The sequence below is a fragment of the Balaenoptera musculus genome, chromosome 3, assembly GCF_009873245.2.
Source record: "Balaenoptera musculus isolate JJ_BM4_2016_0621 chromosome 3, mBalMus1.pri.v3, whole genome shotgun sequence".
Classification (NCBI taxonomy): Eukaryota; Metazoa; Chordata; class Mammalia; order Artiodactyla; family Balaenopteridae; genus Balaenoptera; species Balaenoptera musculus.
The window spans coordinates 34,366,238-34,381,363 of NC_045787.1; the positions used below are offsets into that span (position 1 = coordinate 34,366,238).

The 15,126-nt window shown below is 41.5% G+C and overlaps 1 protein-coding gene across 4 annotated transcripts in view; it reads left to right on the forward strand.

Annotated features, from left to right (window-relative positions):
* The window catches only part of GHR (growth hormone receptor), a 277,695-nt gene that overhangs the window by 235,587 nt on the left and 26,982 nt on the right, over window positions 1–15,126 (forward strand). For all 4 annotated transcript variants that reach the window (XM_036849228.1, XM_036849230.1, XM_036849229.1 and 1 more), the window contains 2 exons: window positions 7,318–7,447; window positions 14,018–14,190. In XM_036849228.1, the coding sequence (XP_036705123.1) occupies window positions 7,318–7,447; window positions 14,018–14,190 (303 nt within the window). The remainder of the gene's footprint in view (window positions 1–7,317; window positions 7,448–14,017; window positions 14,191–15,126) is intronic.

Below are 15,126 nucleotides of genomic sequence, written 5' to 3' on the forward strand. Positions count from 1 at the left end.
TTCTTACTGAGATGAAATTCACATAATATAAAATTTGCCATTTTAACCATTTTAAAATAGCTTTTAGTGTATTCACAATGTTGTGCAACCATCACCACTACCTAATTCAAGAACATTTCCGTCACTTTTACATAACACCCTATACCCATTACTAGTGACTCCCAATTTCCCTCCCCCTCATTCCCTAGCAACTACTAATCTACTTTCTATCTTAATGGATTTGTCAATTCTGGAAGTTCTATTCAAATGGAATAATATAATATGTGGCCTTTTGTGTCTGGCTTTTTTCACTTAATAAAATGTTTTCAAGGTTGTAGCATGTATCAATATTTTATTTCTTTTTATGGCTGACGAATATTCTATTACATGATTATACTACATTTTGTGTATTATCCTCTCATCAGGTGATGAACACTTGGGTTGTTTCTACTTTTTTATTATTATGAATAACGAAGCTCTGAATATACTTGTACAAGTTTTTATGTGAGCCTATGGTTTCAATTCTCTTGGGTACCTACCTAGGACCAGAATTGCTGGGTCATGTGGTAACTCTGTGTTTAACTTTTGAGGAATGATTAAACTGTTTTTCTACAGTGGCTGTATCAGTTTACATTCCTACTGGAGGCTCCAATTATTCCACATCTTCTTGCTTTATATTTTAGTTATTTGATTATTATCTAGGATGTCCCTTACCTTAACCAAACAGAAAATAAATCTTACTAAATTTAATGCTAATTGTTTCTTTGACATCTCAAAACCATGATATACAGAATACTTTTTTCTTGAATAATGAAACTATGGCAGTTCTGTTTCCTGAGTCAGTTATCCTGCAGGGCAGTGAGTACGTGTCTTTGAGGTCATGCTCCTGTTTCCGTCTTCCAGCAGGCTACCCTGTTGGAACTCAGGGCTGCTGGCACTGCCTTGGTACATCCCCCCTCTAGCCAGAGAAAAGAACACAAAGGAAAATAGTGCCCACACCCTTCCACCCAAGAAGCCCTATTAGTAAGTCACAACAGTTTTAAGAGAATTGATGGGAGAAGAGAGAAAAATCTTAGATCAGATAGGAAAGTATATGATCATTCTGTCCAAGAGAATTCAGTGAAATAATGTGAAAGCACTAAGTAAGCTAAATGCACCAGATAAATGCTGTGGAGAAGAAAGGAAAGATGAGTGATTAATGCCCCCTGAATGTTCAAAACTAGGATTAATTGTGTTCGGCTGCAGCTATTTAAGAAGAGAAGTAAATACATTTTATAATGAAAATGTTCCGTGAAAACTTAACTAAAACAACAAAACAAGTTTTGGTGAAAAGATAAATGCTTAAATGCTAATAGAACTGCATACACAGCTCTATGCACAACATTTCCTGACGTTGCCATGCAGATGAGCTGTCCATAGAGGCTGCATCCAGTTAAGTTCCCTGCCAGACCACATGTGCTGCAAATACTTTTCCAAGACACTGCAGAGTTCACTTGATTTGACATTCATCTTAAAGTAACTGGACATGTTTACTAAGCCTTTATTTTAGTCAACCTTACAATGTTTTAAATGCACCAAGAATCCATGTTTAAAGCATACTAGAGTTTAATTTAAAATAATAAAAAAGAAAGAACTGAGTAGTTCAGGGGAGATCTTGTGAATTCCTGTTCCCAACTCTAAGCCATTAAGTGCCTAAGCAGAAGATTTTACAGCTGTGCCTTCTTCAATTCCGCAGAGAACCATAAAGGAAATCAACTGTGAGGGTGAATTCCTTATATTCAGTATTGTCCAATACAAAATACTTATTAAATTCTTTGCCAATTTCCAACATTAAAGCTTTTTTTGCCAATAGTTTTATGAACTAAGTAGTTGCAGTTTCATAACCACTTGGCAATTCCATAGCTTAAAAAAAATAGCCTACCAGACTTTTAAAAGATGTGTTCTTTGACACTATATTATCTATAAGGCAGTTACTTTTGACAAGAGTGATCAACTAGGAAGTTTACAGATTTCTTTTACCATATTTTGACAGGCCAGCATCCATCAAGGACAAGACCTTTGGTGAAAGGGGGTGTAAGATGCTCTCAGGTAAAGGAATCACTGAATTCCTGAAGCTCTTCAAATAGAAAAGTGCTTTGGAAATGACAAGTGTACTTAGGAGAAGGATGCGTGGCCTCAAAGCAGAGCTTCATAAGGGAGGACTCTTCATAAGGAAGCTGGGCAAGGGGTTCTTTCCCCTCCACCTAAGTGTTTACAAGCACTGTGCAAAACGCAGTGCCCCTCAGTCCAGAACCTGGTCCCTAGGAAGCCCCAGGAAATATTTAGGCTTTACAAAACTATAAAAGGTAGCATTTTAGAAATACAGTTCCACCACTTGGCCCATTCCATTTATTTATTTATGAAGTTCATTTATCTATTCTATAAAATTGTTTTCTTTAGTATGTCTTGGCAAGTTTTAATTCTTAATCATATTAAGGACGATTGTTTTGTTTTCTTTCCTTTCCTTACTGTTTGTCTATGCTGCCCAACTCTAAAGGAAATTCTCAACTGGTTGTGTTCAGTTAGACTTTGGTCAGAGGGCAAGGTTGTCTCTTCACCAGGTGTTAAGTCCCCCAGCCTCTCTGTTCAGGGGTGATAACAACTGGCCAGGACTGTTGACAGCGGTTGATCCACACGACGGGCTGCAGTGGAGGTTGTACATTTAAGGGCAAATGGCTACTGAGTGCCTTCCCCTGCACAACCTGGAGCTCTCGGAAGAAGGTTGTCCTTTCCCCACAAAGACTCCTTTCCTTCCAGCCTTCCCCTCCCACTTCAATTGCTCCTCTTCTTCCTTCTCTTCTAACCCCAAACCCACAAGCACACATTGGGAACTTGTATGTGATTTCATTTGGCTTCTGTTTCTGCTTTGTCATGAGTTGAGGATAGAAAAGCATGACTGGTGAGAGAACGGAGGCTAAGAAGGCAGATGACTATTATCTCAGTATGTAACAGCTGTTCGACGTCTGTGTACGGCCCAGGAAGATCATGTTCCTCCAAGGGGAGAGCCACTGGGCAGGAAAGAAGGCCCAGCCAATCTGGCTGACAAAATCAGGCACGATCACTGTCAAAGGTGATGTGCCGCAACCAGCGGCGCCTCCCAGCCCCTCTGATGCCGTCCCTCTGTCATCATAGGTTTGAACATAACATCATTCCATTGACTTTTCAAAACCTGAATTTAGTAAAACTCTCTTCAAGATTTCTAAATAATAATTTCAGTAGGAATATCAGTTTAACTTATTCTTAGTTAGTTCTTATTACCAGTTTATAGCCCATCAGAAATTTGGGCAGGTTTAGCATTTAGATGTATCATTTCACACACATATTTAAAATATCTCTTAGTTCTCCAAGCGTTCATCGTGAACAATTATTGTACTCTTTTAAGGTCATAATTAATTCATATCCTTCCCACACCCTCCAGAATTTGGCTCAAAGGAGGTTACACCTTTGGCTCAAAGGAGGTCACTCTTGATCTGCAGCTCTGCTAGAACTGATCAGAGAACCTAATAATGTGGAAAGCTAACTTTTCAGTGCTTACGTATAACTTTATCATCAGTGGCTCTCAACCTGGGCTACCTATTGTTTAAAAAATCTCAATACCCAGGCTGCACCCCTGACAGATTGGGTCAAGCCTCTGGGAGTAGACCAAGGCATCAGTATTTTCTTAAAACTCCTCAGTTGATTCTGACGTGCAGTCACAGTTAGGAAATGCTGCTCTTAGGGCTTGCCAGGTTACAGACTTCTGAGAGTTTAGTTCAGAGCACATCTGAGCCTGTCATCTTTCCTTTCTGGGAATTTCTTGAGAAGCAGTAGAGAATCGTCTAACAAAAAAGCTACTATTTTTTACTAGTGCTAAGAGTTTAGACGAAATCACAAGGATTTGTGTTTTAATCCCACCTCTGCAAACAACAGGAATATAAACACAGGCAACTCACTTAACTTCTCTGAACCGCAGTTTCACCCATTTCTAAGTGGAAATAGTACCCACCTTCTAGAACTGTTAGCAGTATTAAAGGACATTACATAAATATTCAACATGATGTAATAATATGTAGCATGATGTATGAAACATAGTAATGATAACAAAGTAAATATGTCACTACAATCCTTATTTTCAAAATGAAAGCTCCAAAGAGAGAATAAAAGTGAATTCCAAGGTTATTGTCAAGATTTTTGAATGCTGATCAGTGTTATCACACTAACATTTCTTCAGGATGTGGGACCACTTGAATGGAATACTCGTTTCTCTTAGAATTACTTTAGGGCCAAAGGTGGTTTCTCTTGTCCACTGAAACATTCTTTTAAGAGATGTTTTTAAGAGTGTGCTACTCTGTCTGTAGGTTTAGGCTAAAACAACATCACAAGAGAGTAGGAATTATTTCTAGTTTAGAAATGACTGTGTGTGGCTCATCAGAGAGGACCTCAGAGTGTATGGTAACCATTTATTGCCTTCATGGTGAAACACAAAACAAGTTTCTACTGGGATTTTCAGATGTCATAGACAGGTGCTCATTTTAAGGTTAGGCCAGTACCTCTCAGACTTGGAAAACCTTAGCATGACTCTAAGGAGCTGGACTTCAGGAAGGTTGAATGTCTTCAGCCACAGTGGTAACAGCTGAAGCAGGAGGTGTCTGAGAAAGAGGGAAGCAGCCAGTTGCATTACAGTTCTTCTTGCCTCCAAAAGAGAAGTTACCCACTTTCCCACACTCACTGTGACATATTCCATGTGCTAAGAAAAGTGGTTTATGTCATTCTTAAACACTGCTCTGAAGTTCTGATATATATTGGATTTGTTTATTATATCAATATATCAGCAGCATTCAGGTATTTACTATGGTCAATATTTTTCCCTATCCATCCTCCAAATTAACCCATCAGCTGGGTCCTCTGCCTCAGATTCTCTCACAAGGCTGCACTCAAAGTGCCAGCGAGGGCCGTGGTCTCATCCAAAGTCTGAACTGGGGAAGGATCGGCTTCCATGCTCACTTACACGGTTGTTTCCCAGGACTCAGTTCTTGGAGGGTTGTTAGACTGAGGGCCTCAACGTATTGCTGGTTGTGGACCAGAGGCCACCCCCCATTCTTTGCCCTGTGGTTCTCACTAACACGGCAGCTTGCTTCAGCAAAACCAGCAAGAGACTAAGTCAGCTAGCAAGACAGAAGTCACAATCTTTTGTAACCTAATCACAGATGTGACATCCCCTCAATGCTATCATATTCCATAGGTTCGAGGCAAGTTACTCAAGGGGAGGAAATATTCAAGGTTGTGGATAACAGGAGGCAGGGATCCTTGGGGCCATCTGAGAGGTTGTCTGCTACAGCACCTAGCAGCACATACCCAGCCATAAAAGAAAGAAGGAAGGAAGGAGAGAAGGAGGGTGCAAGGAAGGAGAAAGAAAGGAGATAGGGAAAGGAAGGCAGGCAATGAAAGACAGACATTAAAAAAGACAAAAAAGTAGCTTTGCTGCACTGCACCTACATCGGGATTCCTCTGTGGGCACGTATTTCATCACATTAGCACCACAACCATGAATTTCCTATTTCTTATTTAGAATGCAGGATAATATGGGTCTTTCTATATATCTGGAGTTAAAAGGAAACAGAATAAACAAGAATAGTAAGTTTAAGCAAGCGAAATGTGTTTCAAATTAATTCTTTTTAAGTTTTTTTCCCCCAGCTAGCAAAGTATTTTTTTCCCTTCATGTTTCAAGTTTTCAGATTAGGTTTATTATTCTTGCCATTATGTGGCAGGCTTATTGCACAGGGAATATAGGAACCTGGATGGTGTTTGCATTTGGTGTTCTCTGGTGGTTTGGGCTCCAGTGCCAAAATTATGCTTTGATTCTGTAGATTGTTATTAGTGGTTGTATATGTCACTTAATTGTAAAAGTGAAGTTGTAAAGTACTTTGGATCTCATCTATTCCAGCCTCTCTATTGAGAAAACTGAGGTCCAAATGACTTGAGAAGTTCAAGGCTAAATAGTATCAGAGCTGGGATTACATCACAAATCTCTTAATTTGAAATCTGGTGTATTTCCTCTTCTCACATTCTGTGCAAAAAAACAGTCCGAATGTGCAATCCTCCTCTCAACCCTGCAGGCGTTAAAACGTGTTAGTTGTTGTTTAAATGTGGTTTATTTAGCACTGATTTTCTGGAAGGATCCAAAAGATAATACTTCCAGTGCTTCAGCTAATAGAAAAAGGAACTTTTCCAGGAACTCTACTGTATAATAGATGCTTGCCTAAAGAAACACACACCTTTTTCATTTGTAATAGATCACACGGGCTCCAGTGCTTCAGTACTCTGAGTGGGTTCGTAAACATTGACCACAGTCTCCAAAATGGCCATGGAAGTCAGAAGAACAATGAAAATTGATATACAAAAATTGGTTTTACCTCAGACCTGCTGCACATTCATAGCTGCAGTTTTCATAGACGCAGAGGAGTTTGGCTAATATCCTAACACACAGGAGTCTTTCTCCACTTCCCAAATTAGAATTGACCGTATATATATGCACAAGTTGTTGAAAGTAGGTATCTATTTAATGATACCTACTTAATGAGTTTACTGGCTGAATCTTTTAAAAGAATGCAAACATTAGCGACTTTTTATCAGACATCTGTAAAAAGAGAAAAGCCTCTGTGGTTCTCTGGGGCCCACCTGGTGCCAACGCAGCCATCCATGGTGGGCAGCTGCCACCATGCACATTGCTGGGCACACTTCAGGTGCCTGCCCAGGTTTCTCAGAAGTCAGGTGAGGACCCTCAGCCCATGTGCAGGTGCAGCCTAGAAGTTCAATGGCATTAACACCTCCAGGGCAGCCCTCAACCGATGGGAGTTGGTGGATAAACGCCCTGGGCTCCCATCGTTGTTGAGGACACAGGGAAGGCACCCTCTTCACAGCTTCTCAGACGGACCTCTGTGAGGTTGGGCCCCCGTCAGCCACTATGGGCACGAGCCAAAGAGCATCCACTTTGTTCGCTGTTTTCCCCTCCCCACGTCCCTCTTTCCCTTTCCTGGGGTCACCCTCCAAATAAACTACCTGTGCCCAAATCCTCCTCTCTAGCTCTGGTTTCTTAAACAGGCCCCAAGAAATAATGTCGGAAATAAAGACAAAATGGTTTGTCCCTGGAATCGGGGCTGACAGAGAAATAACTGGCAACCAGCAGTTCTGCAGCTGTGACCCAGGAAAACAGCATTTCTAGAAGAAGTGGTTGTTCTTGACCGCTTTAAGTATGTGTTTCATTAGGACCATCTGTTACCCTCCCGATATCATGCCTTGCCTTTTCTTTTTCTTCTGCAGATTCTTCCGGGAAGCCTAAATTCACCAAGTGCCGTTCACCTGAACTAGAGACTTTTTCATGCCACTGGACAGATGGGGTTCATCACGGTTTACAGAGCCCAGGATCCATACAGCTGTTCTATATCAGAAGGTGCAGGCTTCATGCCTTTCTGACTTTTCTCTTCCACGGATTTTCTCATTAAAACGTATTGAGTCACATGCAGTGGTAGGAACGGAAATAATCTATTTTGATGACCTAAATGCATTCACCCATTCATTTATTCAAAAATATTAATTAAGCCCTTACTCTGTGTTAGGTACTGTTTTAGTCCCTGGAGATACAGTAGTGATTACAAAAAGATAAAGTCCCTGGTCTCATGGAGATTTGTTTCCAGTGGGGGAAGACAGACAAAAAAATTTTTTAATTAAAAAGATTAAATGTCAGCTGGTAACATGGTTAAGAAAAGTAAAGCCAGAAAGAGTGTTAGCACTGTGTAAATATATGCATGTGCTTGAGAGTGTCTGAGGATGAGTGTGTGAAAGTATGAGTGAGCACTTTGTGAGTGCAAGAATGTGTGTGAGTGTGTAAAAGTGGGTACAAGTGTGACTGCATGAAGGTGGGTGAGTATGCACGTGTGAATATGTGTGAAAGTGTGGGGGTGTGTAGTTGTGCATGAGTGTCTGTATGTGTAAATGTGCGTGAGCATATGGGAGAGTGAACAAAGTGAGTGTGCATGAGTGTGTATGTCAGGAGCTCAGGTGACATCTCAAATGAGGTGGTCATTGGAGGCCTCTCTGTGGTGCATTATAGCGGAGACATAAATGAGGTGAGAGAGGCCATGTGAGTATCTGGGGGAAAGACTGTCCAGACACAAGAAATTGCAAGTGCAAAGGCCCTGAGGCCAATGTGGCAGGTTGGAAGAAAGCAGGAGGCTGGATGGTACAAGGAGGAAGACAGGGAGAGTGATGGGGGAGAAGTCAGAGGGTTAGCAGGGCCAAACTGAGATGAGCCTTGCAGGCCACGGCACAGCCTACTTTCTCTGTGGTGGGAAGCCATAGGGGTTTTTTTAATTTTTTTAAAGATGTGTGTTTTAAAAGACTGGTTCCTATGTAGAAAATAGACTGTGTCCCTGTTAAATTAGTTACATTCAGTGGGGGACTGTGATACTTCTCTCTTCCATTTTTACTGATGCTCCTGTAAAATAACAGGGGAAGAGTGAAACAAAGACCTTTCAACATAATCACCACCCGAGTCGTTTATTTCTTACCCCTCACCTGGCACGATTTCCATCTCTGTTTACTCTCATGTTGTACCTTTTTGCTTTTAAAATTTTACGCTCAAACACTCTATCATCTCCTCTTTTCCACCCAACCCCCAGGGAAGGCCTAAGCCAAGATGCAAGATTAGTGGAGACCCCTGACCTGGTGGTGGTCATCAGTCCAGGGATGGTGCTGTCAGTCCCCCAGAGGAGCGGGGAAGGGAAAGGTAGAGGCAGCAGGCAGTTAAGGGCATGAGCTCAGGGCCAACCATCTCACATTTCAGTCTGGCTCCAGCCCTCGCTCACAGAGTGATGCTGGGCAGATTAGTCAGTCTGTCAACAATTCAGCCACCTCATTTGCAAAATGGAGATAATAGACCTTGCCACATGGCTTCTTGTGAGGATTCTATTAACTAATCCATGAAAAACACTTATCACGGTGCTTGGTGACCAGCATAGTAAGTACTGAATAAATGGTAGCTGCTATTCTTATTATTGGTAGCGTGATAATAATTTAAAATAATATAGAATTCTAATTGCTGGGCTATAAAAGTGATTTTTGATTCTTTACTGCTTAGGATTATTGGTGTGCTATAAGACCATTTTTAATGCAGAGCTGGATGCTTAATTTGCAAATAAACACTTTGAATTAGCAACCAGGACTGGCCTTAGTCACCTTCCAGGTGTGTGAGAGGTCTCGCAGATGTACCCCGAACGGCACACAAAGATGAGATGGTTGGGCACCAAATGCACGTTTTTTTCCCAGCAAGGCTGATACTGCAGAGAGGTAGGGGCCGGTAGACAAATATGATTTATATACATACATTTGGACAGGAAGCTAAAATGTCTGGTAACACTTTTGAATATCTTTTGAAATGATTGTTAAATGAAGAGAGATTTAGTAGGTTCAATTTTCATACTTTTGCTTCAGTAACTTAGAGCTCAATCAAAACAAAATAAGTTATTCATACTGGCACAATTAACTAAAATGAAGAGAGAAGTAGCAGTTGGGCCCACTTTATGAAAACAGATTTTCACCACCCTAATATTCACCAAATTTGAACCTGAGCAAAAAGATCCAGAAGGATGCAGCCTTCACAAATATATATTTGTCCCTTACCCTCATCCATCAGGGCCACATACCTTTGCCTCCAGGCCTTCTCTGCACAGCCCAGGCTTTTCAGCGTCCCTAGTCCAAACCCAGCTCTGTGACAATAGAGATGCCACTGAAAGTGTGACGAGGTGGGGGGAAAGTCTTGGATCTATTCAGAAAGATGTCATCAATTATTGTCCTAGTAGAGTTTGGGATCCCAGGGGAAGAAATTGTCACATCCTCAAACCCCCTAAGTACAACCTCATAATTAGGGCCTACCAAACTGGCAAAATCAGTGTTTTGTGTTTTCTCTATAAGCATTTAACTATTTTGAATATCTTAGCCAAAATAACATGAGTGCCCAGCCCGGTTTCTCTGGAAAGGGGAGAATTAAGGGAATTAGGAGTATCAGGAATATACATTATCAGGACTGCACCAATTAGAGTACAGATGTGTTGCCTTCATGTTACCCACTTACACAAAGAGGAAAATACAAATGCATTTTCTGACTCTTGTGATTGTTTCTTAGAATTCAGTTCCCAGGCAACTCCTGGGACTATAGAATCATGACTCCCCATCCCTGATACACAGATGAAACTGTGACATGATGTCATGCAGAACCGGAACACTGGAGGCGGGGAGGAGCAGGAGGGGCTGATGCACTCCCGGCCTGGCCTTGGTAGCTAAAGCACGAGGGGATCTAAACACGTCAGGCCCAGAGGACGGGCCCAGAGGCAGCTGCAGGCTTGGCTGGCTCTGCTCCCGGCCAGGTGAGCTGGGGGAAGAGGCAGCCAATTCAGAACGGTCTGTGCCACCCTGTGATGGAGACCGTGCCCGATTCAGCCTCTGAGCTTGGAGGGGACTCAGCAAGAATGCAAATCACAGGCCTGGCAAAAAGAGGCTCTGGGAGCCTGTCAGCATGCTCTGCTCTCAGCCTTTTGCCTGCAGACGCCTCGTTTTCAAAGAAGTGGGCGTGTGAAGACTCAGTCCCAAAGATTATCTCTCCCCCAACCCCACCAGACCCCCTCCCCAAATTACCCCGGCTTTTGAAAAGAAAGTTTCTTTTCCATGCAAGGTGGTGGGGGAAATTAGAAAGGAGAAAGAGCAGTTTTACTTTCTTTTCTTTTTTTAAGGAAAATGTTAAATTTTAAGGTTAAAACGCATGATCTGGAGATAATGAAAACAGTTGCCCTTAGAACATAAATGATGTTCTATTTTTTTTTTTTATTTCTCTTCCAATTGGTTACCTTTAAGCGGAAAGCATTTCTTCTGCTCTTTATTCTGATTTTTATTGATAGGCTCTTTCTATAGTTCTCACCTCTATGTCACAAGCCAGTCTGGGAGCAAACCTAAAGCGCTGAAGTGTAGGGAGTAGCTTGCATAAACGGGCTTTGGTCATCTGTAGAGAAATTCAACCCAGTGAAGGCAGGCAACAGAGCATCTGTTTTGTGAGTCCATTTGTTTTTTTTTCCTCTAAATTTAATAGTTTAAAAAGAAGTGTTAAATATGTATTTAAAATAAAATTCAACTTCAGTTAATGAGGGAGGGGGTTGGGAGTTGTGTTTTGAACTAGCTCTTCCTGATCCATTGTGCTTAAGATAAGTGCTTTAAGTTGTTTGTTCCGTGGAGCTAATGGGTTGGGGACAGTCTAAACAGTGTTTTTCATACAGTCCCCGTGGGGACCAGGGTGCTGACAAGCCAAAGTTGAGAAACTGTGTGAAATACACAGAGCTAACCTCCCTCTTACAAATCCAGACCTGCTAAGCACTGGCCTACATCTTTAGAATGTTTTAATACTAACTTTAATACTGTCAGTTATGCTAAATACATTTGATATGTCCTTTACTATTATATGGAAGCCTCATTTCCTGGGCAATCTCTTAAACCATTCTCTTTACTATACTCTTATTTTGTTTGAAAGCCAAGATAAAATAAACCATACTATAGTTCCATGACCCACCTATCGATATTTCTTTTTTATCTTTTTCCTATTCTAAACACATACACACAATTCTTACTTCTACCCTCTACCCACTTAATTTTCCCATCGGAGATGAATCTGCCTCTCATCCAAGAGTGTGCAGCTTTTGAGAATCTCAACCAGAAATTAAGCAACAGTTCACTGTCCATGTTAATCCCAAGTTCTTTCCAACAGCTGATGAGCAGCTGTCTCATGGACCCCCTGATATTACACAAGTTTCCTCCTAGTGCCAAACAGGCCAGCTTGGGAAACAGCTGTAAAGAAGGAAACATGTGTCTTCTCCCAGCTCTTCCTCCTGCCTTCCCACAGCCTGCAGGGTCCTTGTTGTCCACTGCTGCCCAGCACCCACCCCCCGGGGCGATGCCCACAGACCTCCACGGTCTGGCCTGCCAGCCCCAAGCGCCTCAGCCGACACAAGGTCATTCCCACCCCCTTCTCCCTCAGCCACAGATTACCTGGCTTTATGTCTCCTTGACTTATAAACCCCCTTCTCCGCCGAGAGCCTAGTGAAGCATAAGTAAATAATCAATTACCCCACCTAAGTAGCAATTCTAATTTAAGAAAGTTTTTCCCAATTACTCCATTGCCTTCTGTTCCCGCTCTTGCTTTCCCTATTGCCATCTATTAAACTTCTACCCATCTTCAAGATTACTAAAAACACCACCTCCACCTTGAAGCCTTCCATGAACAGCCAGAGCAATCATTCCCTCTTCTAACTCCAGTGAGTACTGTGTGTAAACACTTAGCCACACTGCTTTGTAATAGTTTCTCGGTCATTCCCCTGAGGCAGGAGTAATTCACATGAATCCCGCACAATATCTGGCACAGTGTTTTATATAGAATCAATGCTTATGAAATATCAATATACTGAATAAAGGAGACAAAAAAAGAAAGTACTTGGATGGTAATTTCTGAGTCGTCTTCTAGCCTGAAGGTAGTGATCAAGTCTTATTAATCATTATAGCCACACAGTACTCGTGCCAGCTATAATGCTTACATACTGCTTGCATGGGAGACACCCAAAGATGGCTTGCTGAATTCATTCATTCAGTCAGGCGAGCAGATGGGAAGTGGGAGAAGAGCTGTGTCACATTGTCTCACATGTTTGCTCAGTTCCTGCTGGGATGGACTTGAGTCTGAGCGATCTTTTGATTGCTCTGCGTTTTTGTTCAAGTCCCCTTAGCAGCTGATCAGGGAATATCCTTTCCCCAAACTGACGTCCTCCCACAGAGAACTTCCTGGCATCTCTTTTTTCTTCGACACACATCCTGCTGTTGTTCTAAGTCATCTGGGTAAATGATGCTTTCTGTAGAGTGGGATAGAGCTGAATAACTCTATGGTAGAATTTAAATACGGAGATGTAGCTTTTCTGATTTCTTCAGTGTTCTCCATGTGTCCATCTATCCTTCATGACTCGTTTTGTTTGTGCTTATCTGATCCAAGATATAGGAAAAGATGAACTTGTTCTTTGTAGAGAAACCAAAAAAGGAACTGATAGGCAAACACATTGATTCAGTTCAGCCCATTTTTGTTTTCCTTTTTTTGATATTATAATTAAATGTCCATTTCTATTTACAAAATGGAGAAGAAAAATGCTTTCTCAGTTTGGAGAATTTTTTTAAATTTCTGGGTTCATGGCTTTTGTCTCTTTTATGAGTAGAGGGGAAAATCCTAGGACTCCCATGTTTCTTAAAGGTTACCTGGATGTCCAGCATGTTTGAAATGTTCCCGTGGCTCTTCATGTAATTAAGGAAAAATATCAGGAGTATGGGAAGGAGTTCAAGGCAACGGGAAACCATCCCCCCCAAACAATGGACAGCTTTGGGGAGATGGACACAGGATGCAGAGGTTCAGAGTAGGGCAGTAGCCAATTTTCCACTTCAGGGCCACCCAAATCTCAATGTCACTCAGCCTGCAGAACACCATCAGTGTGCTGCCTCAGTTTCTTCCACCATAAGTTGGGGGAATACCCAGGTTTAAAGACTCAGCTATTCTCTGGGAATCTCTATAGTTTGGGAGTTGACTCTGCAGTATTTTAATAAAGGAACATTTTTAAACCTTGGTAAGCCTGAGAACCCTCATCTGTAGAATGGGGATAATGAAGTACCTACCAATAAATCACTTAATTTAGGAGCTGGCACATTATACGCAGTCAATGGAGGGATGCTTTTAGTATAGGCAGAAGTACCAAATGGCCTTCTATCGGTCTACAGACACTGATCATCAGTCCACAGATGTGCTACTTCTTGGAAATGGGGCCACTAAGATACTTGTTCATAACATATTTGTGTCCCAATTTATTGAATCTGACTGCCAAGCACCTTGCTTTGGCTTAAGCTATGGCATGGTTTGGGGGAACAATTCATCCTTTTTTACCCTCCATTTCAGGAGCACTCAAGAATGGACTCAAGAATGGAAAGAATGCCCCGATTATGTCTCTGCTGGAGAAAACAGCTGTTACTTTAATTCATCTTATACCTCCATTTGGATCCCCTACTGTATCAAGCTAACCAGCAATGGCGATACTGTGGATCAAAAGTGTTTCTCTGTTGAGGAAATAGGTAAATCACAGGTTTGTGTTTTATTTGACATGGCTTTAGATTAAATAAGTGGGGAAGGCTGCAAAGTCCAAGTGTATGCAAATAGGAAGACTGTGTCATTGCACTCTGTAGAGGGATGGAGGTCTCCTTTACAGTGCATGAGATCAGCTGGTGAACCAGAGAGAAAGGGCAGAGGGAGCTTGGGTTGGCTCTAACATGAAAAAAATCTGGCAGTAAATGTTGTAAAGAAAAGAATAGGAGCCTTATGGAGTCTTTTCCTTGAGAAGGTCTCTAAAGCTGGATTATATTCTTGTGTGCCGCTGCAAGGGACAAACTCAATGCACTCTTAAGATTCCATCTCTCCTAATGATTTGGTATGATTATTATATTCTGATCTACTGAAATACATTGGCCTTGATCTCTGTCATTGCTATAATAAATGCCTAGATTTTCTTTACCACAAGGCATAATCATTCTGGAATTTTACATTGACAGAACAGCCAAAATCAGTTTAAAGACATGTTTATAAGATCTCAAAACAAACACTGGAGGTAGTCAGCTCAATGAACAAAGTGAAAGATCCAAGCAGCTTATCCCTTGCCCATCATGTGGACACAGGGGAAATGAAACAAAACAAACAACCATAATTGGAATATTCATGTTTATATTATAATATACTATAGTATATTATACTATAATATAATAGTATAAACAGCTAAATAGAACGAATCAAAGAAGGACCCTGAGTAGCTGACATTGGTGCCTCAAATCTATCCACAAAGCTCATTTGTTGCTTATAGGAATTCCTTGGAGGCTCTCTCAGATGTGTTGTTCTTGTGTGTGGTTTCCCAGGCATCAGCAGACTGGAAGAGACAGAGAGAGTGTGGGTAGAAGCTGCAGATAGAAACAAGTAAATCTGATAGCCTGACTTTGAGGGAGAAGATTGAGAAAACTGTC